At 41.8% G+C, this 26,859-nt stretch overlaps 1 protein-coding gene across 2 annotated transcripts in view; it reads left to right on the top strand.

Annotated features, from left to right (window-relative positions):
- The window catches only part of CABLES1 (Cdk5 and Abl enzyme substrate 1), a 53,362-nt gene that overhangs the window by 12,746 nt on the left and 13,757 nt on the right, over positions 1-26,859 (top strand). Inside the window, exons 2-7 of one of the 2 annotated variants that reach the window (XM_053396397.1) lie at positions 12,291-12,362; positions 17,886-17,978; positions 20,893-20,970; positions 23,830-23,932; positions 24,169-24,325; positions 25,103-25,206. In XM_053396397.1, the coding sequence (XP_053252372.1) occupies positions 12,291-12,362; positions 17,886-17,978; positions 20,893-20,970; positions 23,830-23,932; positions 24,169-24,325; positions 25,103-25,206 (607 nt within the window). The remainder of the gene's footprint in view (positions 1-12,290; positions 12,363-17,885; positions 17,979-20,892; positions 20,971-23,829; positions 23,933-24,168; positions 24,326-25,102; positions 25,207-26,859) is intronic. The other variant, XM_053396398.1, reaches the window with a different exon arrangement.

The following is a 26,859-nucleotide window of genomic DNA, read 5'->3' as shown; positions in this document are numbered from 1 at the left end:
ATCTGCCAGTTAACTTGTGCAAATTGTTGTGAGTAATCTACTTGCATGTCCTATTTGTGGAAAGCATTTCTGTGAGCACTATTAACACCATGCTTTCCCTGGATTTCTCTTCCCTTAGAAGTGAAGGAAGCCTTCTACCATGGCTTTCCAATTTAGTTTATTTCTTCAAATTTTCATTATGATTTTATTTATTATTTATTAAATTTGTATACCACCCTTCATCCAAAGATCATAGGGGTGGTTCACAACATGAAAATACAAAACTGAGAACACATAATACATAATAAAACAAAAGCAAGCTGATCCAAACTGATCCCCTGTCCATACATGCAAATATGTTTTAATACTTTTTTGTGTTCTGCATTATATTTTATATTCTGCTCCTGTACACTGCTTAGGCACTTTTTTGAATGTAGAGTGGCTTACATTTTGGAATAAAAATAAATAAATAAAAATGTTTCCCCACCAATGCAAGAAGGGTGTTGACAGTTACATTAATTAATAAGCTGGCAGATCTAACATCAGGCCAACTCTGAATCTACATTTCACCCCCAGTCACATGTTCACAGGGGCAGTACTGAAATAATTTGAATGAGCAACATGACCCTTTGATCCTAATCATGCAAATAGCCTTCATTGAGAAGTAGGCCTGACTTTATGGACCCAATCATTTAGATGCTCATTTCACATTATTTCTCTTCCTCAAAACATATGGGCAGTGATGGAGGGTAGAATAATACACATTGGGCCTCTTTACAGTGGTACCTTAGTTTAAGAACAGCTTTATGAACAACTTGGATTAAGAACGCTGCAAACCCGGATGTAGGTGTTTTGGTTTGTGAACTTTGCCTTGGTAGCAGAACATGTTCCGCTTTCTGTTGAGTGTTTTCCATTTGTAAATTGAATCCCCTGCTGCTATGGGAAAGCACACCTTGGTTTAAGAATGCTTTGGTTTAAGAACAGACTTCCGGAATGGATTAAGTTCATAAACCAAGGTACCACTGTATACCTGAAGGAGTGTCTCCACCCCCATCATTCAGCCTGGACACTGAGGTCCAGCTCCAAGGACCTTCTGGTGGTTTCCTCACTGCGAAAAGTGAATTTACAGGGAGCCAGGCAGAGGGCCTTCTTGGTTGTGGTGCCCGTCCTCTGGAACGCCCTCCCATCAGTTGTCAAGGAAATAAACAACTACCTGACTTTTAGAAGACATCTGAAGGCAGTCCTGTTTAGGGAAGTTTTTAATGTTTGATGTTTTGTCGTGTTTTTATTATTCTGTTGGGAGCAGCCCAGAGGGGCTGCTACTGTTCATGTGGAAGACTCACTTGATTATAGAGGCTATCTACATGGTGGGACAGGGGTCTATATTAATCCTTCACTATATTATTGTCTGAATTTTCTGGAACCGTGAAATTGGTTTTCAAGATGGAATAATCCTGCTGTTGTTTCCATATTTGCTTGTCTTTTGATGAACTTCAGCGTGGCTGAAGTGAGGGAGCTTGTGATCAGTTCCCCACTCCTTTGCCCCAAGTCAATCTCACTTTGAACTCACGGCAGCCTCAGGGTTGTTCCCCGGTTGTGTATGCAAACTCTAGGCTGAATCAAGTTCAGGGGCTGTTGATCTCCAAGCTTGTTTATAGTAGGTTTAAATATACTTATTTCTTTCATAGATTAGCAGGCTCATTTTGGAAACCTCAGATCTACCTACACATAACGATGCAGGATTGTTTTGAGATGCTCTGTTCCCAATTTAGAAACGGAATCTCATCCAAACAATGATGTAAACACTGTCATTGCTATGTCAGTATAATTGTAGAGAGTAATCATTGCTTATTCCTCGCCAACATGTAATAAGATGATTTTACCACTGTCCAGCCTGCCTTTGAACATACATTACATTAGTAATGTGTATAAATCAAATTATAATGACTAGAATTAGCCCTGAGAAGTCAGTATAAGGATGACTTCACTCACCAGATGAGATTGTTGTGGTGTGCTTTCATATTCTTTTTCAAAAAACATATCTACTTAAGCTAACAAAATAAGGGAGTATTTGGGTCCCATATGTTTAACCAAATACAGTGGTGCCTCGCAAGACGAAATTAATTCGTTCTGCGAGTCTTTTCGTCTTGCGATGTTTTTCGTCTTGCGGAGCACGGTCAGGCGCAACTGCACCTCTTCAAGTGGTTTTTTAAAAAAAGGAAAGAAACTCGCAAGACGTTTTCGTCTTGCGAAGCAAGCCCATAGGGAAAATCGTCTTGCGAAGCAACTCAAAAAACGAAAAACTCTTTCGTCTTGCGAGTTTTTCGTCTTCCGAGGCATTCGTCTTGCAAGGTACCACTGTAATGCGTGTGTAATCAGACAACACTAAGCGTCTGTAGTCATTTAAACCTAGTGGTTCGTATCAAGACTTAAGTTGGTAATGAACAGATATTGTCTGGATCCAGTCCACCAGTCTTTCATTTATTGGTAATAACTAGGAGAACAGGGAATAGCCAGTCCTTTGCAGTGTCCTGCATCATGTCCATTGTCCTTAATCTCAAATGACATACATAAACCTGAGAATGCAAAAGGTGAGTACATTTACTTTGAGGACGGTTAAAAAAATGCATCCTTCTCATCATTTCCAGTATCTACTGTTTTGAATCAGAACACATTGAGGAATATGTGGAGGTCTAAGAGACCTCTCTCCGCCTACTTTTCTTCAAGTTCTTCAATGGGGATCACTGGAATGGTGGTTTCATTTTGTTAACCCAATCTTCTTCCTTATTTCTGTACAGCAATTCTGTTTTCTTTTCATAGTATCCCCTCTCCCCATCACAATCGCCACAGGAAAGTCTTTACATCCTGCCTGTGAGCTATAGCTGTGCACAGTGGCTTACAGTTTTCTAGGAGGTTTTGTGCTTTATGACTATATAGGTGAAAAGTGGTCTATAAGTAAAATAAATAAGTGCTCTATGTTTGTAGCACTTGAGACATTTTAGTGGTCATAACTCAAGTTTTAGTTTCTGGAAGTCCTTGTGTTTCATCTGCAAAATTCTAACTGATACCAGTGAAAAAACTGCTCAGGACTATAGCACTACAAAGCTGTATTTTACAGAATTGTCTTAAAACTTTGAAGAGGATTAAACAGAAGTGTATGTACAAGTAGGAAGAAGGAATGAACCAAATGCACTTTTGCTGTCTTTGTACAATGAATCCATCTTGCACTGGTGGAATGATGTGAACACCATTGCCATTTCAGCTTTATTTTCAGTGGTGTTGTTGTTGTTTTTATCTTTAAAAGCACAAAGTTGAATCTCTTCTGTTAAAAGCAGAAATAGGAGGTGGAACTCATTTATACAGTGGATATATAATACCCACTGCAGTTTGGGGGGAGGAAAAACTGGAAGTAGCTACCAGCATCTTTGTCTGCTTCAAAGGACAAAAACAAATGTATAATTCTTAAAAGTGACCTTTTCCCTCTTCGTTTCTACTCAGATCTCTTTGAAAAGTTCAGCTTTCTTTATGGATTATCTTTCAGTGAAAGATGCTTTCATGTTGGCATGAAAGGCCAGTGCCAGCATCCTTGTAAACAGTTCTGCAGTAACAAAGCACTTTTTAAATGTGTGGTAGGAGATATTTTCTTATGTTTTTCAAGGCTAGGACTTAAAAGAGTCTTGTGGAAATTGTACTAAGCGCTGGTCAAACTATCCCCATTATAGCAGGCAGAAGTGGAACTTCCACTGGTCCTTGTGCCTATGTGATACCAGCTCTGTGAGCTCCTCATCCCAGGACTCAATATCTGTAATACTGGGTGCTAAGATTGCAACAGCACCAGATTTTGGAAGATACAGTTGTATTGTCCTGAATAGCTCAGGGAGCAATGTTGTGCTGGTAGATAGCTGTAAGAATGATAAAGGGAGACCAGAACAGTGGGTGTGGGTTGGTGTTGGGGTCAGTATGCTCTTCAATTTTTTGACTTGGAATGAGACAAACAGAAATTGCATTGGGACAGTTTTTTCATACGACCTTTCATAAAAGTGGTAGTTGGTGCAGATATACCAACTAAACTTATAGGCTCTTGAGTAACAGGAGCTTACAGCTGTGTTGGCCAAGTGTGACTTAATGTGAGCATAAAAGAAGAAAAGGACCAGCTCTCTCCTAATTTATAATAGTTTGCTTTGGTGATTGTCAAAGGGGATCCTTGCTTTCTCCTACTCCGGACAGTCAGACTGTTGGCTTCATTCACACGTGGAATTTATTGCATTAGAGTGGTACCTCGGGTTAAGAACTTAATTCGTTCTGGAGGTCCGTTCTTAACCTGAAACTGTTGTTAACCTGACGTACCACTTTAGCTACTGGGGCCTCCCGCTACCACTGCACGATTTCTGTTCTCATCCTGAAGCAAAGTTCTTAACCCGAGGTACTACTTCCGAGTTAGCAGAGTCTGTAACCTGAAGCGTCTGTAAACTGAAGCATCTGTAACCCGAGGTACCACTGTAGTTTAACTGATTATAAAGCTTGTGCTTCCAACCTGCTTTCTAAAGTTCCTTTACGCTGTGTTTGCCTGTTCCGCCACATCTCAAATGCTATTCTACCATGTTGTGATAAATGTCATTCACACATGTCATTCCTCCATGCTGTCCCTCTTCCTCTACTTTCTGCCATTCTTCCAGGCTTTACCTGCTTGGCATGACTTTCTGTGCTGAAACATTGACACACACTTCCTCATCAGACAAAGAAAAAAGTGTGAACCAGGAGTGCGGTGTGCACCATTGTGCCGCCCCACAGCTCATCACAAAGACGGGAATGTTCGCCTCATGCGATTTTTCCAAGTTTCAGAAGCTGTAAGCAGATTTTTTCTGAAATCAAATAGCATGGAAATAAGCATTAAACTACTGCTATATTCCGTTAAATTCCATTAGTTTTCCGGAAGTTGCTTTTACATCAGCTGAAAGCTCAAATAAATTGCTCAAAATAGCAGTTAAAGGAATGGCAGTAAAACAGAATAAATTGGAGTGTGAATGCAACCTGTGGCTATCTACCATACCATTTAAAAAAACACCCAAGATGAAGCCGATTGTCTGTCTGTCTGTCTGTCTGTCTGTCTGTCTGTCTCTCTCTCTCTCTCTCTCTCTGTGTGTGTGTGTGTGTGTGTGTAAAATTTGTGATTTAATCTGAGAACACTGGAAAGAAAACAAAACTTAAATAAAAGGACAAGGGTAGCTTTTGTTCCATGTTAACCTGATCATATCACACTGCTTTAGGACAAAGTAGTTTGATTTATCATTCCTAGTGAATGGAAAGTCCTGTTCATTGTATAGCAGGATTCATTTGGCACATAGTCAACAAGTGATTAAAAACAAAACAGGTATCAATGTTCATATCCTTTGTCCCTTTCTCATAGAAGTCTTTCTTTATCTTCATCCATGTTGCAGCTTGTTCTCAATAATGTAGCCTAATTATAGGCACGTGACTGACTTGAAATCATTTCTCCCTGTTGACATTTCCTGATGCTTACTTAGGTAATCTTTCTGAACAACTCTGCAGCATTTCTTTGAGCATATTGGCAGGAGTAGAGTGAGCAATTTTTGAAGATCCAGACAGTGCTGTATTTTCATATACTTGGCTTTGTGTAGAGCAGGCTGAGAAGTTTAGTGCTTGCAGTAGCTAACAAGGCACAAATGGCACAAGCGGCTTGTCCATTTCCCTGATCAGGCAGGCTGGAGATTGGATTAAGAGCTGTTGCTTCAACAATTAAGCAGCTCAGACATGGCACTTAAGAAGGATATGGAGACTCCACACCCTCCTGGTTCTTGATCAGGCCCTGATCTTAGCAGGTGTTTCCTATGTGCTTCTCCTCCTCCAGAGTAGCCTTGTGTGCAGCTAGTTGGGTCCTGGAGCTGCTGAGTCCAAAGCTATTTACTCACTGTCTCTTCTGCTCCTATGGCCCTGGGAGAGATGCAGGAGGGATATGTAACCAGACAGTTCCAGTCCTGAGGTTAGGATGTCCAGATCTGGGATAATTGGCAGAATGGAGATATTCTGGAAGATCCTGCTGCTCATCTGAGGAGACCTGAGGTTTGCTATTTGTAACTTACCGTACGTTGTGAGTTATTTGGTTGAGGAATTGTACAAACAGTTATAATTCTTATGAAACTAGAGTCATGTATGGGTGACTGAATACCACTGGTAATCAGTGAATACTGTTCACTTTATATTCCCAAAAATAAAATGCATAAAACACTTTGGTTTTGTCATTAAGGGAAAAGGATAGAATAGAATTTACAGCACATTGGTAGGCATTTTTAAAAGACTGGGCTTTTTAAAAAATATATATAAAAAAGTTGCTGTTAATGATGTACACTCTGCGACTTCTGCTGGGCTGGGCTGCCAATGAATCACTCCTTCAGTGAGATATGGCAACTGCAGCAATGAAACTATGCTTTATAGGCATAATCCTAGTAAACAGTGCTTTTATTGTTCAAACATTCTTTCTTCTTTGCAGCAAAGCTCCCATGTATGTGTTGAAAGAGCCCTTGAAGTGTTGTTTTTGTGACACATTTTAATGAACCTCTTGCCCTTTTGTGTAGTTCATGTAATGCAGTTAATTTGACTGGAACAAGTGCTCCTTTTTTCTTTGCTTCTGTTTCTTCTGCTTGAGACTAGGGCATGGAATATGCTGTTCAGAAGGCAGGGGTCAGATCTACGCCCCAGTGTGTGTCGCTTAAAACGGCAGTTGTTTTCACATATAAAATTAATTACATTAAAGGGGCAAGAAAGGTGTTGTTCTTCCATGTGCAGCTGTATCTGTGCTTCTACTTTAGATACTTTGGTGGCACAGTCTTGCACTATCATGGCTAAAGAGGAATTAACTCCTGATAAATGGAGTAGATCTATCTTGGCTGCCACTAAAACTCTTTTCTTTAGTGTTTTCACATCTCCATGAGGATTGTGACTCTTGGGATGTTCTCTAGTCCTTCTCTACTATGGAGCACGTTGATGTGCTGGCAGATCTTCTGCTGCTTAACTTTTTGACGGTTTTGGTCTTGTGTGCATGTGGTAGGGCTATACAAGCAGTGTGTTGCACTCTTCACAGCGGAGGCTTCTTTCTTTGTTGTGTACTCTGGGGTCTTCCCCGTAAACATGGCACAAGCATAAATCTGTGCAGCAATGGAATCAGTTACTTAGTGCTACATTGCATACAACCCAAGACAAACATTTAAAAGCAATTCCATATATTAAAAACAATTAAAATGGAACCAATACAGATGCAGACTGTGGGATAAGGATCTCCAGTTAAAAGGTGTGTTGAAAGAGGAAGGTCTTCACTAGGCGCTGAAAAGGCAACAGGGACAGCGCCTGTCTAGAATATAACAGGAGGGAATTCGGAAGGGTAGGTGGCACCACATGAGCTAGTAGACAACTAGTTGTGCACATTGGATTGTCAAGTTGTTGTTGTTGTTGTTGTTGTTACGATTACCCAGTTACCATGTGGACAGGCCCAGAAGCTCACAATTTCTGTGAGGTGGGTCAATGTTAATCCTACTTTTTACAGCATTATGTATGAGGCAGTGACTTATCACCTCATTTATCCAATATTTCATTGGAATTTGCCTTGCTGGCTCTTAGCTGTAATGTTGATTTATTTAGTGGATTATTTAGTGCAAAACAGCAGTAAAAGATATGTTGTTTCACATTCTGGCTTTTCAGTATAGTAGGCTAAAATTCTAATCCCACCTAACCCCTGTTGAATTTAGTAAGACTTGCTTCTGAGTAGCCTTGGTTAGAATGATGCTGTTAGTCTGTTACATAATCTAGGATAAAACAGCAGCAGTTTTCAAAATAAAAGCAATAAAAGCTCTGATTTACAAAGAGCACAACAATCCATGATATGATATAAGAAAACAGGAATTTCCAGAGTGTGAGAAAAATGGCCCTGTGAGTAAGTGTCTGTAAACAGAATGCAGCAAGTTGTAAAAACAAATGTCAGGCTTAATTTTCCACCTCTTCAGCAGCTGCCCCTTTTTGGTCACACCAGTGGCTGAGACATGGAAAACATGCATTAAAAACACTGTGTTGAATAGTATTGCATATAGCAGATTGACTTTTAAAATATAAATACAGTGGTACCTCGGATTACATATGCTTCAGGTTACAGGCTCTGCTAACCCAGAAATAGTACCTCGGGTTAAGAACTTTGCTTCGGGATGAGAACAGAAATCGTGCTCCAGCGGCGCGGCAGCAGCGGGAGGCTTCAGGTTAAGAACAGTTTCAGGTTAAGAACGGACCTCCGGAACGAATTAAGTGCTTAACCCGAGGTACCACTGTAATAAATAAATTCATTAAATTATTATTATTAATTAAATATTTCTGCGGCACTTTTCTGGGAAGCACTCATTGAAAACAACAACAAAAAATAAAAAAAATCGAATGCTATGAACAGACCAGAAGAATAAAACCCATCCTGTTCCTCCAAACAAACCATAAGCCAACAAAACATAATTCATGGCAGTTAATTTTTTTGAGCCAAAGAGGAGTGCTGCTGAGGGGGCCTTTCCACTACCATTCATGTTTGTATTGTCACACTGTGCTGCCTTGTATTTTCTTGTCCTCACCACCATAATGAGAAAGAGAGAGAGAGAGAGAGAGAGAGAGAGACTATTCCGTTTGCAAAGAGGGTAAAAAAATGTTAATTTTCCTCACCAACAAAGTGAGGAGAGAAGGCTGTTAGCATGGGAAGGGAATGAAAGCAAAGCATTTGACTGCCAGGGAGTCTTAATTTCATGTATTTTGGGAGCTCTTTCTCTACTATCACAGTTTTCATCAGTTGCTAGGTCACTGAAGAATTTTTTTAGAGCTCAAAAGCATAGCACTAAAAATAGACCTCAGGTTAAAAATTCAATGACATCATCCTTTGGGGAAGATGCATTTGTATGCTTATAGGTGGAGAGACAGTATGAAATGCTGGATGAGAAGCTCACTTGTATAAAAGAATAATGTATTCTTCTAAGCCAACAAGGGGATGAGCCAAAGGCTAAATGCATCCAGAAATAAATTGCTCTAGATGGAGCTGCATGATTAATGCACAGTTACTGTAGTCATGAAATAAGAGCAGGTCTTTTGATATCTTCTTCAGAACGTCTGTTAAACCTGCTTTATTTAAAAACAAAAAAGATGTTGAGCTTCCCACAACACTTCTGCAGGCTTGTTGTTGTTGTTGTTGTTTAGTCGTTTAGTCGTGTCCGACTCTTCATGACCCCATGGACCAGAGAACGCCAGGCACTTCTGTCTTCCACTGCCTCCCGCAGTTTGGTCAAACTCATGCTGGTAGCTTCGAGAACACCATCCAACCATCTCGTCCTCTGTCGTTCCCTTCTCCTTGTGCCCTCTATCTTTCCCAACATCAGGGTCTTTTCCAGGGAGTCTTCTCTTCTCATGAGGTGGCCAAAGTATTGGAGCCTCAGCTTCAGGATCTGTCCTTCCAGTGAGCTAGCATAGCCAGTGACTAAGGTCTTTAGTAAGAAATCTTACATCAGAATAAAATTAGCACTAGATGTTCTTAATGAGTGGGTGTGGGTGTGTATGTATGTATGTATTCATTTATTTAAAACCCTAAACACAAGGTTAGTGCCACAACAAAATACAGGGAAGTGTATGAACCGAATTCTGTTTTTGTTTTTAAACATTACAAATCCAATTCAAATGACATCACAGGTGAATTTGCATTGGCAAAGAATTGATATACATGTTGTAGCTGGCAGGCTATGATTTTGAACAACACAATAGGTGTACAAGATGTCATTATTCCCCCTCAACTTTTGGGGCATGTGCATTCTAAAATTTTAATGGTTTATTTATTGTTACTCCTCCATGAATGTATTGTGGTTTTAAATATTTACAAACCTTCTTTCAGCTCTAACAAAGACCCCCAAAGCAGTTACCAAAACAAAAGAATAAAGAAGTTTAAGAACATAACAGAAAATCCTCAGTACCAGGAAGAGATAAAATAGAATAATGTTCCAGAGATTCCAAGTTAGCTGTAAACAAATCAAATCACTAATGCAGATAATGGAAGAGATGACATTAGCTGTATTTCTGTGCATGTGTATTTGTGTGTATATAAATATCTAATAATTAGTGTAGTCTTATTTGTATAACCCTGCTAACAGGAAGCTATTTATGCTGTCTGAAATGTGGTAATATCTTTTGATTCTTCTGCAAGAGATAACAAACTTCTAAGTCTCTCCAACATCCCTCCTAGGCAATCTGATTATAGTTTTTGTTTTGTTTTGTTTTGTTTTGTTTATGCAATCTGATACTATCTATTGTATGTTCATTGTATGATACTCGTTTTTTTTCTAGAATTGATTTTATCTTGCTGCATTTCCCCCCTCAAATTATTGAAGTTTAAGAATGTATGCTTAAAAAATATTGAGTCATCGGGGCAGCAGGCCTCGTTTCCAAGGAAGATCTTATTTCATTTCATTCATGTCCCCTCACCCTCGCCACCACAGCTTCCCCTTCCCTTCCTTCTTGTCTCCTCTGTGATGTGGCCACCTTCCTCTCTCCATTTTTTCTCCTGGTCCTTTTGTTGTTGCTCCTGCTTCATCATCCGAAAGCATAGAGCAGTGTTTTTCAACCTTTTTTGGGCAAAGGCACACTTGTTTCATGAAAAAAATCACGAGGCACACCACCATTAGAAAATGTTTAATATTTTTTTCTTTAATGGCAAACAAAAACGTTGCGGACCGTTCTCTGCTCAGCTCCGTCTCCACACTGTGTGTCAGAGATGTCAGAGCCCCGCTGCTCTCTATGGGGAATCGGATGAGAGCGGACCGCCTGTCCGCTCTCATCCGATCCCATCCGATATGATCCCCACCCAGGACGGATGGAAAATAGGGTGGACACAGTCCGGGGCCCGCCTAGTGGGCGAAAATTTGAGATATATATATTTTTTAATCTTTCGAATTTTTCAATTTTTCCCACGGCACACCAGGCAACATCTCGCGGCACACTAGTGTGCCACGGAACAGTGGTTGAAAAACTCTGGCATAGAGGACATATAGGGAGCAGGAAGGCGAGCAACGTGAGCTGAAGCTAGTGATTGACAGCTCTTTCACCTGGCAACCTGCAAGGGGTCATAATTTGGCCCCAGGGCTGTAAGCTGCTGCTGAGTTTGAGATTCCAGAGTCGTAAAGGGAAATATTTTTTCCTCATACAACAGAAAAGGGCATCTTGTTTCCTGGTGTAAATAATTCTGAAAGTGGGAAGAGTACTGTTGTACTCAGGTCTGTTTGCAGCCTTCCCACAGACATCTGGTTGGCAATTGTGAGAAGAGAATGCTGGACTAGAAGGATGGTTGGCCTGATCCAGGATCTTATGATCCTGATCTTATGATCTTAAAAACCAGTACAAACAAGGAGGAAACAAAGAGGAAGGAAGGAAGAAACTCAGATGAAAGTTTAAGAAGACATTGGATTCCACAGAAAATGATGTCAGGGGCCACCTTTGACCCCTGGGCTGCAGGTTGCCCCCCTATGCAGGTTGCATAGGAAAAACCTCAGTAGCAGTTTGAAAAGCCTGAAGACAGGAGAACTGGTTTTTATATGGCATGTACTGTGCATATACGGATGCGGGTGGTGCTGTGGGTTAAACCACAGAGCCTAGGACTTGCCGATCAGAAGGTCCCACGACGGGGTGAGCCCCCATTGCTCAGTCCCTTCCCTGCTCCTGCCAACCTAGCAATTCGAAAGCATGTCAAAGTGCAAGTAGATAAATAGGTACCGCTCCGGCGGGAAGGTAAACGGCGTTTCCGTGCGCAGCTCTGGTTCGCCAGAAGCGGCTTAGTCATGCTGGCCACATGACCCGGAAGCTGTACGCCGGCTCCCTCAGCCAATAAAGCGAGATGAGCGCCGCAACCCCAGAGTCATCCGCGACTGGACCTAATGGTCAGGGGTCCCTTTACCTTTTTACTGTGCATATACACATCTACAGACTGAAATCTGGGCAACAAGTGTTTACTTTTAAAACACTTAGATCAAACTGGGGGGTTGAAGTAGTGAATATTTGCCCGAGATCATTTGAGATCTTGCAATATAACTTCTCTTGCATGACAGCCTTGTTTATGGTGAAGAGAAGTGTGAAGGAAACTAAGAAGCAGAAAAGTTTTATTCTATATTGTTATTTTAAATTAGCCCAGTTCAGCTCTGTTTTGTTTTTAAAAGTGTGTTATTATTTGTCAAGGTTGGGGCAATAAATTGCCTATGGTTTTAGTATTTAATTGTTCTTTTCCCCCCTTCCCTTCACAGACGTCGGTTGATTTCCCAAAGGTCTTCACTGGAGACTTTAGAAGATATTGAGGAAAATGCTCCTTTACGGAGGTAACTATAACTATACAGAGTGTATGCATGTTGAAATGATTCTGCCACTGGCATGCCTTGGCAAAAGGCTCTGCCGCCTTGCTCACCAACTCCTCTGCAACTCTCCCCACATTAATCCCCTCGCTTCCCACTAAGCTACTATTAACCCCCCTTTTCATCTTCTCAACCTTATTTTTGAAGCCACTGCCCTCTTCTGATCCGCAACCCCGCTTTGCACCTGTTTCCACCGTCATCCCCATGTACAGGCCAGGGCTTTACATGTGAACGTCTAAGAACTCTGCTGGATCAGACCAGAGGCACATCTAGTCTAGTATTGTTCTCAAAGTGGCGAACCAGGTGCCCACAGGAACCACATAACTAGGACTTGAGCGCGGTAGCTCTCTCTATCTTCTCTTTCTATTCCCCTTCCCCTTTGCCATTTATTTTGACATTTGTTAGAATTTGGACCACTACAGAACTTCTTTAAAACTGATATTGTTCCACCCAAGAACATGTGAAATAATTGTAGGGGCAGGGGGTGAGGGAAGAGATCAGGGCTGTGTCCATCCCTACTCCTTATGTGCTTAGGTCACAAGGGATTCTGTGCATGCAAGGCTGACCCAATACATTTTGTGGGTTGAGATGAAGGAAAAGATGTCCCCGCCCCACATTACACATAGCGTAGAAGTGAACTGGATTGGTTCCACAGCTCCTACCACACAAGCTTCTGCTGGAAGGGCTGACCCTCTTCCGTATGCATATACAGTGGTACCTCGGGTTACACATGCTTCAGGTTACATACGCTTCAGGTTACAGACTCCGCTAACCCAGAAATAGTACCTCGGGTTAAGAACTTTGCTTCAGAATGAAAACAGAAATTGCATGGCAGCGGCGTGGCAGCAGCAGGAGGAGACCCCATTAGTTATGGGGTGCTTCAGGTTAAGAACGGACCTCCAGAACGAATTAAGTTCTTAACCCAAGGTACCACTGTAGATCAGGCATAGGCAAACTTGGCCCTCCAGATGTTTTGGGACTACAACTCCCATCATCCCTAGCTAACAGGACCAGTGGTCAGGGATGATGGGAGTTGTAGTCCCAAAACATCTGGAGGGCCGAGTTTGCCTATGTCTAATACAGTATAAGTCCTGCCACATTGGCTTCTTTATAGGTTACAATGTACACGTATAGCAAGCTTGCAGAACTTATTCCAGACCAAGGTCCACATTTTTTCATGGGCAACCTTCCAAACACCACATGCCACTGGGGACAAAATTGGGCACAGCCTCAGGCAAAGGTGAGCAGAGGATTAACTCAGTTCAGGAACACATTCCATCCAGGCAAAAGCACTCGGGGAATGAGGCCTTGAGGGAGAATGTGTGGCCAGGGGAAATTCTCAAGGACCAAATAGAAAGGGGGCTACATTTGGCCCCCTAGATTTGACGGTCTCCACCCCTGCCTGATATAACAAGGAAGTGAGACTAGCAAGCGCAATTTAAATCTGTTATGTGTGAAGAGTCCTCACAGAATACAGACTCTGTTATAGAATTGTTTCAGCTTGGTCAGTGCAAAAAGAATGTAAACATTGGAGCTCTTTACAAGTACTGTTTTGATCACTGATGAGCATTCACTCCACAAGGAACTTCTTGGGACTGCGGAAGTGATACACATGGCTGTTTGGGGCACACCTTATATAAATACAATGTTCTTTGACAACTCGTAGCTTTTAAGGTCTCTGTCCTGTAGCATCCGTCATTTCATGCCAAATATATTCATAATGCTGCAAACATAGGTGCCTCCAGAAGGCAAATTCGTTTGTACAGACCTGTAGTTAGCCTGCTGATGCAGTATGCTCTGTGATACTATGTACCCTGTTAGAATCCAAATGCTGCATGACTGACTAATAATCTGTTTACCAATTCAGGATAGTGTTGCTCTTTCATCAAAGCATTTGTGTTCACCAGGGACAGAGGATCAACTGTAGCTGGGGCTTTGATAGGAACCCAAAGCAAGCTCATAACATGAGGCAGCCTTACTCAGAGTCAAAGAACTGTTCATTTACAACCCTTTCTTTTTTAACATGATGCAAATTATTTACAAAGACAAAATAAAGAAATGAATAACTTGCCAATCTCATCCTTCTATAAGGTTAGAAAGGGACACAAACTTTGAACTTGCTTGTGATAAACAGAAAATATTTTTTATCATTTGTGTTTGTCCTAGGTTTCCTATACGAAAATGAGCTAATAGAAACCATCACACTAACCGTTTGCTATCCTTGGAATTTGTTACGCTTGCCTGGCCAATACATGCCTTGCTTTCATTCATCCAAAGGGTGTTCAGATTTTTTCCATTGTACTTTTTAACATCCTTTACTACATTTTTTCCAGCTTTTAAAATTGCTTGTTTCAAACCATTCCAAAGGATCCTTACTGTATCCAGGTGCACACCATAACCAGTAATTTCTTTTGTTTTATGAAGAAACATAAACTAAAAAAAGAGCTCTTATTGAAACGCACTTGCAGTTGATAATGGAAGAAATGTGATTGATATGATATGATATGATATACGTGTTTTAGCAGTATAATTACCGTATTGGCCTGAATATAAGCCGCACCCGAATATAAGCCGCACCTTTAAAATTGGAGGGGGCGGGGAGAAAAAAATACCTGAATATAAGCTGCTCCATTCCTCGCTGCTCCTGGCTGCATGGGGGGGGGGGCTGCGTTGCCAGCGGCCTTTTCACTTCCTTGCTTTTTCCCTTCCCAGCCTTGGGGGAGAGGATGGGGACTACGAGTGGGGCTGGCGCCGTGCTCCTAGCACTGTTTGCCCTGCGCTCCTGGCTGCATACCCTAAGGTCACAAATATAAGCCGCACTTTAATTTTTCACTGTCGGAATTCGAGAAAAAAGTGAGGCTTATATTCAGGCTAATACGGTATTTAAAAAGTAACACACCCTGTGCATTTTGCCTGTGGTATAGCACCTTGGCAAGACAAAATTTTTATAAAGTTCTCCATAGGTCAAGGCCTGAGTAATTTAGCTTATCAGTATTTACTACTGAAATCCACCCAATTCAAACTGAACAGAACCGTTTCCCCATCTCCTAAGGGGCAAAAAAACTGAATAGCAAAATCCATTGCTTCCTCTTAATGAGACTGTTCTTTTTAGACCGTATGTAACAAAGCATTCATGAGAGCATTGTGAAGTGCAGTCATAAATTATTCAAATGCAGCTATAATTGCCCAAAGAAATAAATAATGTTTAATATTTCAGATTGTTTACTCGTGGTTCTCCTTCCAGTGGACTTCTGTTCGCAGTGGGGATTCTTTTAATTGGAGCCCATTGTGTCTGCTGATAGGAATAGTTGAGTGGAGGGAGAAATGGCAGCAGGAAAAGCTATGCCTGCTGAAAGCCTGTCTTCTGCACAACTATTAAAGGTGCAGCAGCCCTGTCCTCTTTTCATAGAATCATAGAATCATAGAATCATAGAATCATAGAGTTGGAAGAGACCACAAGGGCCATCGAGTCCAACCCCCTGCCAAGCAGGAAACACCATCAGAGCACTCCTGACATATGGTTGTCAAGCCTCTGCTTAAAGACCTCCAAAGAAGGAGACTCCACCACACTCCTTGGCAGCAAATTCCACTGTCGAACAGCTCTTACTGTCAGGAAGTTCTTCCTAATGTTTAGGTGGAATCTTCTTTCTTGTAGTTTGGATCCATTGCTCCATGTCCGCTTCTCTGGAGCAGCAGAAAACAACCTTTCTCCCTCCTCTATGTGACATCCTTTTATATATTTGAACATGGCTATCATATCACCCCTTAGCCTCCTCTTCTCCAGGCTAAACATGCCCAGCTCCCTTAGCCGTTCCTCATAAGGCATCGTTTCCAGGCCTTTGACCATTTTGGTTGCCCTCCTCTGGACACGTTCCAGTTTATCAATGTCCTTCTTGAACTGTGGTGCCCAGAACTGGACACAGTACTCCAGGTGAGGTCTGACCAGAGCAGAATACAGTGGCACTATTACTTCCCTTGATCTAGATGCTATACTCCTATTGATGCAGCCCAGAATTGCATTGGCTTTTTTAGCTGCCGCGTCACACTGTTGGCTCATGTCAAGTTTGTTGTCAACCAAGACTCCTAGATCCTTTTCACATGTAGTGCTCTCAAGCCAGGTGTCACCCATCTTGTATTTGTGCCTCTCATTTTTTTTGCCCAAGTGCAATACTTTACATTTCTCCCTGTTAAAATTCATCTTGTTTGTTTTGGCCCAGTTCTCTAATCTGTCAAGGTCGTTTTGAAGTGTGTTCCTGTCCTCTGGGGTGTTAGCCACCCCTCCCAGTTTGGTGTCATCTGCAAATTTGATCAGGATGCCCTTGAGTCCATCATCCAAGTCGTTGATAAAGATGTTGAATAAGACCGGGCCCAAGACAGAACCCTGTGGCACCCCACTAGTCACTCTTCATCTGGCTAACCTGCCTAAAGCTCAAACAATGGCCCTCCATCAAATACATTGGATTTAAGATTGCTTGTCAGCAAGGGGCCATGTGAAAATACACTTTTGAAGCTGAAAACATGCTCTCTGTGTGCTATCAGATCCCTTCACTTCCATCTCTCGTTGTCATATTTTTGTGGTTCCGTTACATCAGTGCATTTATCCTATACACCTCTCATGTCTATCCTGCTATCCCTTCCTAGACCACCGTATCCACTTGTCACAATTCATGCACCATCTGTTGCCAATCAGTCCTCAGTTAATTGTGCTTTATCCTTTGCCCTTCTTCTGTTGGGTGCTTTTTATCTTTCCCTTCCCTTTGGTCCTACACATTACCTAGACGTAACACCTTTCCCATTCTATCGCGCGTTTTGCACCACTTTCCTACAGCTTAGGTTGTGCACACATTACTGGCTTTACACCCAGGGCATTCTTTTTCTCTCTCGCAATAATCAAATCTGGTCGTAAGGGAAATGCATCACAATGCAGTATTTTATAAGAAACAACAGGATAGATACACATTGTGGCTAATTTTGTGTATAGATCACTTCCCAAACCAGGGGTGGGAGCAAACTGGATGCAGGGTAAATGGGAGTGTGTTAACAGATTTAAAAGAGGAGGAAAAAGAGGAAGCAAACATATTTTAGAGAAGACCTCCTTGCACAATCCAGTTACTTTTGTTAGCAAAAGGAACTTTACCCATTATGAAGTGTTTAAAAACTGAAAAACATTTTGGTTTGCACTATTACAGAGAATTCTGATGGTTATGAAAAGACACATCATTCTTCCATTTCCCTATCTCATCTTTCCTAGGATCTGTAACAGAATCCAGGAAGTTCTGTTTTTCATTTTTAAATATATTGCTTCATTCTATTATTTTTTTAAGCCCCTTTTGTTTCTAGACATTCTTGTTTTCGTTATTGCTACAGACTCCTGAGTGGGGAGGATGGTAAACTGAATAATTTGTCTGGTCTTTCCTTCCTGCCTTTGTGTTGAGATATTTTGGCTATTCAGCAGAGAACTTAATTGGTTTCAATTGCTTTATTTTTCAGATGCCGGACTCTGTCAGGCTCACCCAGACCAAAGAACTTTAAGAAGGTTCATTTCATCAAGAACATGCGACAGAATGATACAAGGAATGGAAGGTATTTTGCAGGCAAAGAGCAGTGTGCCTTTGTAGGAGACAATGGTCATCTTTTACATGTGGAAATTGGATTCTGTATGCAGATCACCACATTTCCTAGTGCAGGAATCCTCTGCAAGGAAAAGCAAGACATAGCCAGAGAATTACCTCTGTATTCTGTAGTCTTCAAGCTGGGCTACCTGGTAAAAAAATAATCATGTAAAAATCATTGCCCCAGGATCCACAGTGGCAAATTATCCACTGCCAAATGGTAGTGTGTACAGGTTCTTACTGATGCAGGATTAACCCACAGTGAGAGCAACCTCCCCATCCTGGGCTACCACTGGATGTGGGTGAGGCTGCTAGCCACACAGTATGCAGCATTGCAGGTGAGAGTTTATACACTTTGCGGTTGAAGGAGAGAAGCTTTGTCCCATGGATGCTTATCTCTATGCTGCCTGTAACATGGTAGCCAGACATTATCTGTCTGGCAAAGCACATTGGCAAGAGAAGCAGTTGAAATAAATTTCTCTCCTTGGTTAACACTTTTCGTATATGCTCTATAGGTACAGGAATTGTAAAGAGAGGCATGTTATAGGGAGATATAATACTACGCAAAGGGCCTCACTGGGGCTTTAAAAATAGTGAGCAGGTGCCCTAGAAGCCAGCTGAGGTTAAATTGGGTGAGCAGCAGCCGTCAAGAATCTCCAGGTATGAAAAGTACAGAATGGAGAGTGGGACCAAAGCACAATGTTCCTTGCAAAGTTCTGTCCAAGAGCGGATGTCTCTTCTGGTGCTTGCTAAGCTGTTGGAAGTAGTCAGGATGAATGTAAGGGGATAGTCAGGCCAAGGAATTTCAGCAGCCTGCCTGAGGGGCTTTTGGTGGGTGAGGAGATATAGTACTTTGAGTGCTTCAAGCACCCAGTAGCTTTGGGTGCTAAAATGCCTTTGGAAAATAGAGAGCTCCTTTTTAGTAGCTAGATCCCTTGTCAGCCATTAGCAATGAGAAGTGTTCCAACTTGTGGGGGGGAAAGGTATTGTTTTTGTGTTTATGAAACTTGCCTGAGCCGTTTTGTGTTGCCGGTTTAAGAACTCTGCTTCTGCCTCAGCAGTAGGCCACACTTCTGTTCAATCCTGTTTCCCAGCATGATTAATGTTAGGGGTTGACCAGATAGTTCAACGTGCTTCAGATTAAGAGTACAGCACACTGCATTGTAGAAACATAGGAAGCTGCCTTATACCAGGTCAGCCTGTTTGTCTATCTAACACAATATATCCTACTCTGACTGGCAGCATTGAGACATTGAGGTCCTTCACATCTTCTGTTGCCTGAGGCTTTTCAGCAACAGTGCCAGGACTGTAGCATGAGATCTTCTGCATTCAAAGTGTGTGCTCTCCCTCTAAGAGTTCCCCTAATGTTCATAGTGAGTTTTCTTTTGTTGTGTAGTATCAAAGATATTTGCCTCACTGATGTGACTGAACATGCTTTGAAATACCTTTGGGTATTTGCCTCCTTGTAGAGCTATAGGCTAATTAAATCGTTTATATGTGTGAAGTTTCAACAATGCTTTCTGTTTCATCACGAATACTTTAATTTTAAGGGAAATGGCTGATCACTATCTGCATCTTGTTCTATATTCTGATGCTGTGCTTTGTAGGAAGTTTTCCTCTTGCAATAGGACAACACAATTATAAGTAGAATTGCATGCTAATGATGATTTGTAATCCTCACCTGAAGGGTGAAGAGTTCATTGTAAGTGCTTCCTGATGTTCACTGCTAGCACAACTGCATGCTGAGGTTAAAGGGACATTCCTAGTAGGTTGGTATCTAACATGGCCTATTCCCTCCAGTTCTGTCTGCATTTACAGTTGGAAGCCTTGCACATTTCATGCAAAATTCATTGCGTACAGGGACATTAGATTTCATGCTCTGAAAAGGCTGGCACGTCAAATGCTTTTGCAGACTTAATTACTGCTCTGAACTGCAGTAGTTAGTGTAAAATTTGTGTGAAAACACAGTGGAGTGAAGCCATCTGTTTGATTTTGGATCTCTTAATGCAGAAGTGGTTGTATTGTCATCTGTTCGGCAGACTCCAATTATCGTTGCATTTATGAACTCTGGACTAGAGGACCCATTTATTTCTCAACCATTTCTGGCACAGCACTGTGTTTAAAAAACAAAAACAAAACACAGCTGTCTGACCCATTAATAGTTTCCCTTGGGCTTCCTTGTCAAAGATATGTGAAGTTATGAAAGTGACAAAAAACAGTGACAGTTGTTGGTTTTGTTCCTGGAGGTTTATGCCAATAACCAGATCAAAACATCCAAAGACAGATACTTCTCTCTCTCTCTCTCTCTCTCTCTCTCTCTCTCTCTCTCTCTCTTAAATACATTGTAGGACTCAAAGTAAACCATGTTTGAACAAGTGAAGTAGGGTTACCAACTTGTTTTTATTCAATTTCTTTAGCCAAATTAAGAAGACCAGCTTCCGCGTTATTAAAGCCACTCTTTCCCCCCTGTTGTCCGTTTGAATCTCAGAATGGTGCAGAGAGAGCAAAGTAATGGTGGATATGCATTGGCTCAAGTCCCAAGCTTTTCATTCTGCACCCAGACTGCTATGCATAAGGCTCTTTCCCCCCGTTGTCCCACTGGGGATATGATTAGTAGTGATCTCTCTTAAAGCACTGATAACCAAGTGTTAAGCCTCCCTTGTCCCATGTCAGTTTATGGTGCTTGGCCTGTCAGATGTTGGTAAGCGCAACATACAGTGCAGTTTATGAGTGAGAATAGATCCAGTTCGTCTGCAACAGTGCAATAGAAAGAAAAGTAGGATAGCGGAAAGCAGTTTTTGCCAAGCAAAGTTTTAAGTTTGAATTGAATTGAATTGCTGGATTTGCTACCCTCTATCATAGCCTTTACTTTATTTGTTTTCTAGAATAGTCCTTATTAGTGGCAGAAGATCCTTCTGCAGCATATTTTCAGTGCTGCCATATCGGGACTGTAGCCATGTTGGGTATGTATATTTGTTTCATACCTGTTGAGTTTCTCTGGGTAAATGTTATGTGCTACATGCATCAGGGATGTTGCAGATGACATTTCTAAAAAATGGTAAACTTAATTAAAAATGTTTGCCCATGACAGATGATCAGCATCTGCACTTCCAAAAGAAGTGAACAGAAACTGCAGTTTTTCTTCAGCATTTCAGATCTGCAGTTGGCCTTATCACAACGTGGCATACTCTGAACCAAGTGAGAAGCTGCTGTATGCTATGACTAGGAATGGATTGTCTTTGAAATCAAAGCAAGTTATATTGTTATTTGTGATGTACAGAGTATAAATGATGTATATCTGATGTGCGACTGACCGCACTTCACACCATTTGAATTTGCTAACGATGCATTAATAGTGTGGTGTATCTGAAATAAAAGTTTTTTATAGATAGAGTTTGCACTTCAGACCAAATGCAATCCTTTAATCATACAGTGGTACCTCAGGTTAAGTACTTAATTCATTCCAGAGGTCCGTACTTAACCTGAGACTGTTCTTAACCTGAAACACCACTTTAGCTTATGGGGCCTCCTGCTGCTGCCGTGCCGCTGGAGCCCGATTTCTGTTCTCATCCTGAAGCAAAGTTCTTAACCTGAAGAACTATTTCTGGGTTAGTGGAGTCTTTAACCTGAAGCGTATGTAACCTGAAGCGTATGTAATCTGAGATACCACTGTACTTCTGGACTGTTCTGTCAGCTCTCAAAAATCACTTGCTTTTTCTTTTTTTAAAAAAATGGTTCTTGAAAGGCCTGGTGGTGTGTCATCTGCACAACCATAGCACTAGAGATGAAGGATTGTAGTGCCAATGCAGCACCACAACTTCAAAGTGGCACCAGTACAATCACGTTCCTTGGCATTGCAACACAGTGGGCTTTTACCCTTTCAAGTGGCCCAAGGGACTGTTGAAAGTCCATGCTTTTGACACGGCCTTGCAGTATGTTCTGACAAAGCTTGCTTCTGTAGACTGTACCTCAACGTTTTATTCATTTGGTACCATCTCATCTGTACTGTACATGTTGGCATCGGTCTCAAGAGACAGTGGAAAAGTGTACCTTTGGGTGTAAAGTCAAACCATGGTAGAGTTACAGCGCCTGCTTTTGGCTGTAGAGACCAATACAGGAGAGACATGTTTTGTTGCAGCTGGAGCAAATGAAGGCGCCGGTTGTGCTGCTACAGATGTACCATGGTGTATCTTCTCTCTGTGCTCATCCCAGCGGTCATTCTTTCTCTGGTCACTGCTGTGGATGCACAACCTGACTGTCTTGTTATCTGCAAGGGATTCTCATATGGCAGGGTTAATGTTGCCAGCCTGTACTGTCCTCTACCTTCCCTTCCCTTACCATACCACTCCCAGGAAGGGCTTCCTGAGGACAGTATATTCTTAGGCAAAGTATTGTGTCCCTCCTCCTCCTTTGGGTCCAAGCTCTTCTGATGGTCTTAAAATAATAATAACAATAAACAACAGCAACAACATTTCTTGTGCAAGGTATGCTTCTGGCCCCATCCATCACTAGCAGGTTTCTACATGCAAGCTTTAAAGGTTGAAACCAACACTTTAAATTGTGTCCAGAAATTAATTAAAGGCCACTGGAGCTCTTTTAATACAAGCTCTCATGGGCTTGTATCAGATAGCATGCACCTACTTTTTCAAATTCCTCTTCTGAAACTGGCATTTGCCTTTGTACCAGTGGGAGATTCCTCCTCCTCCTTATTATATTTTTACTCCACCCATCTGACTGGGTGGCCCTAGCCACGCTGGGCAGCTTCCAACAAAATATAAAAACAATACATTAAAAACTTCCCCATACAGGTCTGCCTTCAGATGTCTTCTAAGAATCATGTGTATGTTTATGTTCTTGACATCCAATGGGACGGCGTTTCACAGGGCACCTACTCCAAACGAATCCAGCTTCTGAGGAGGAATCTTCCTCAGGTCTGCAGGAGGAGAGGAAGGAGTAAAATTTCACTCATATGCTGTAGTCATCCTCTATACACAACTAACAACTATTTTTATTTTCAAAAACTGGTATGTCACATTTAAGGTCACATTTAATTTGACCCTTACACTCAGTTTCCATGAATTTGAAATACAGACTATTATAAGACTTCATCTGCCTACCACAAGGGTGGAGAACCTTATACTGTCAAAGGATTAATCTGCTGGGGCCTGCATGATGGCTGTACACAGGAACCAAAAGTGAGCAGGACTACCCCTTTTCTTTCTGTCAGCCCCTTCTCTTTCTTCCACCCCACCCAGCTTCCCCCCACCTACAGAAAGTTGGTGCCTCACACAGCTCTTCAGCCACGGGTTCCTTCCCCAGGTCTCATAAGCAGGGGCCCCCCATATTTTGAACTGCATGTAAATACAGTGCGTAAGATTTTTAAAAAGCATTGTGTTCTGAGGCTTCTGTTGTTGCACAGAGCATTGGCTTTTCAATTTTGTTCCTAGGTTTAAAAATAACCTGGTTAATTTTTAATTGCGCTTTAAATTATTGACATGCTGGAGTGTTTGGCCATTGTTCTCTCTTAAAGAGAGAATGCCCCGCAGAACTCCCGCATAGGTTTTTATAGGTCTGTATCCATATTCAGATAATCCAATAAATGTTACTTCTGCTTAATGATACAACTGTGCTTGCTTCCCTGGGCAAGAGTATTCTGATTTTGTGTTCATTATTAGTATTAGCATATAAATTTTTGGCAAGAGAGTCCTGTTCTACATAATTATCATTATTTTCTTACTTGTGTTTGAGAAATGGCGTTGAACAAACAAGATTTATATCTAGTTACATGCAAAATATATTAACCACTGGCTTCTGCTTCCCAGGGATATGAAAGCAGAAGGTGGGAGGCCATGCCATTCTGCGGCAGGAGTTTGCTTGAAAGACATAGTTGGCCTTGAAGGTGTGGAATTGGGAGCCAATGGGAAGGTAAGACTACTTATCCTACCAACATATAATCAAATCACATTTGTATCCTACAGTTTTCTTAAGCAACAGTATTCTCTTATTTTTTTTAGGAAACAGTGGCTTCTAAGCATCTGTAAAAATTCAGAACATTCAGTTCTTGAAGTTCAAGTTTAAAGTAAACAGGTTCTGTACATGAGCTTCCATGTAGTGGAGCAATAAAAAAATCAACATTGTGTGTCTCTTTTTCTTCTTCTTAGACTGTTTCTTATACCCAGTTTCTCTTCCCAACCAACGCTTTGGGAGGACGAAGAAACACGATAGACTCCACCTCATCCTTCTCACAATTTCGCAATGCAAGCCATCGTAGCCTTTCATTGGGAAGGGCTAACAGCACCCAAGGGAGCATGGATGGAGGTAACATTTTAGAATGCATGTGCATTTGAGTCCTCGGCCTAAATGGAACTTGGGGGAATAGATTGACGTGATTGTCTTCAGCTGCATTCCACGAACCTGGGCACTCCTTCCCAAGCCCATGAGATCTAGCTATCACACAACCCCTAGGCCCCACAACAGCTGCTGACCCTTCTAATATTGTTGGAAGATTTAGTGGTAGCTCATGACTGACACTCAGGGCACCCTGGAACTGTTTAAGCTCTATCTACCAGTAGCAGGCATTTTTGGCCGTTGTTGCATGACTTATGGACTGTGCACTCTCTCAGAGTCCGGATTGGGATATCTTAGAGGCTTGCTCAATGCAGTGCAGCCATTTGTACATTAGGGCTTTCATTAACATTGTTCTATCTTCAGTAAGTCCACTTATGAACATTATATGGAAAAAATAAATATCCACTGCTGTCTATTAATGGAGCTGATTTAAAATTGATAGATTACATTATGATCATTCAGGTAGGAAGCCTGTAATCTTTCTCAATGCACATCTTCTGGCTTGTTTGGTTAAGTATGTTGCTTTTTTTGCTTCAGTGCTCCTTGCCCATCCCTAGATTGCCACTGAAGACCACATAAACATAAACATTCACCTTCACTGTTTTAACTATACACTTCAGAAGCTGAATTTCCCATGCAAAGGCAGCGTTCTGCAATTCGACTGTAAGCTTGTATTCCGTTATTTATTATTTTATGTCTCTCACATTACCTTATGCAGTTGCTTGTATGCATTGATCTTCTTCATAGGCAGTGACCTGGGAGATTTTATTGAGTATGACCCTAATCTTTTGGATGATCCTCAGTGGCCGTGTGGGAAGCACAAGCGGGTGCTAATATTCCCTTCATATATGGTGAGTAGTGTTTGATAATGTGACAAAATTGAACATGAACTATACACTGGCTAAAACTTTGAAGCCTTAATTTGTCTTACTTAAACTGATTGCTCTTTATATCTGCTGAGAGTAACAACTTAAGAATCCTAGTTATAAATGACAAATTATTTGCCTTTCGGGATATGAAAGCTGCTGTGGATCAATGAAAGGGCAAACGACATTATGCTACTGTATTTCATTGGCTGAAAATTTAAGGTTTGCCATTTAGTTAGTTTATTTTTTACAGTCATACCTCGGGTTGCGAACGCTGCGGGTTACGTGTTTTTGGGTTATGGACCGCTCCGAACCTGGAAGTACTAGAACAGGTTACTTCTGGGTTTTGGCGCATGCGCAGTAGCGCCAAATCGCATCACGCGGGTGCGCAGACGCGGCGCTGCGGGTTGAGAACATGCCTCCTGCACGGATCACGTTCGCAACCCGAGGTTCCACTGTATTTTATTCAAAGAACATAACTTTTCCTACTCAGCTCCTCTCGCCCACTCACTCTCTCCTTTTGATGTTTGTCTCTTTCCCACACACTTTATACATGAACACAGCATACGAAGATAAAACATGGCGCCCATTGTCACATCTAATTTGGCTCTTAAAACTACTGTATACAGTAGCAGATAGGCCTGTAGTCCTGAATAGAATACAGCTTTAATTACCACATTTCACAAGTGGGCAGAGTAAAGAGTAGCCCTTATGTCAGCACGGAACAGTTTGTTCTCTCTATGTTGAGCTCCGGTGTGTAATTAAACTTTCATTAGTTGGCAGGCTTTTGTCATTAGAGCTTGGCAGCTGCAGCCCTGTAGAAATTATTGTCTCTTATGGGTGTGGACACAAACTAAGTGGAGTGAGTGAGACCAGGAAACACACACACACACACACACACACACTCGTATTGGGGTGTGGGAGCACTGAGACATATGAGATGGTCTGAACAAGTAGTGGTGTAAATTGGCTTTTGTCCACTGCATTCAGAATAGAGCAACAGTTGGGCATTGTCTCGTCTGTTATTCTAGCCTTTTGAATAGAATTCTGTCAGCAGGATGGATGGAATTATAACGGGCCAAATGACAACTGCAGAATTTGATACAATAATAATAAATAATAATTTAATTTATATCTTGCCAATCTTTCTGGGTTTCCACAGCCACTCTGGGCGGCTTACAACATATATAAAAACACAGCAAAGCATGAAGCGTTAAAAAACAAAATATCCTATATGAGCAGCAAATAGAAACCAACAACAACAACAATAATAATAATGTGAAAGAGACACCATGTGGTGCATTTTCACCAGCAATATCAAGAATGTAGTTTAGTCTGGAACTTGTCACTTGAGGACTTCCGGGTTGGCGCCTCCGGCAATGGCGGAGCTCCTCCGATCGGGAGGAACTTGCTCTGTGGAAACCAGGGTCTGACGGCGAAGGCGGAGACCCACTGAAATCACAGGCGGGAGAAGCTTGTGAACTTGGGATTCGGCTGGCACCCTTTGCGCCTCCCCTACTCGCGGGGAAACCCTGTTTTGGGGATCTGGAGCGACGTGGGGTGAGTGGCGCGGTGCTTCGAATCGACTGCTTTTTTCACGGAGTGAAGCCGCATTGCTGTTGCCGGAGAGCGCTGACT

This window comes from Podarcis raffonei, chromosome 7 (genome assembly GCF_027172205.1).
Source record: "Podarcis raffonei isolate rPodRaf1 chromosome 7, rPodRaf1.pri, whole genome shotgun sequence".
Taxonomy (NCBI): domain Eukaryota; kingdom Metazoa; phylum Chordata; class Lepidosauria; order Squamata; family Lacertidae; genus Podarcis; species Podarcis raffonei.
Note: the sequence above shows the minus strand (reverse complement) of the source record. Positions and strands in the feature narration are given on the sequence as shown.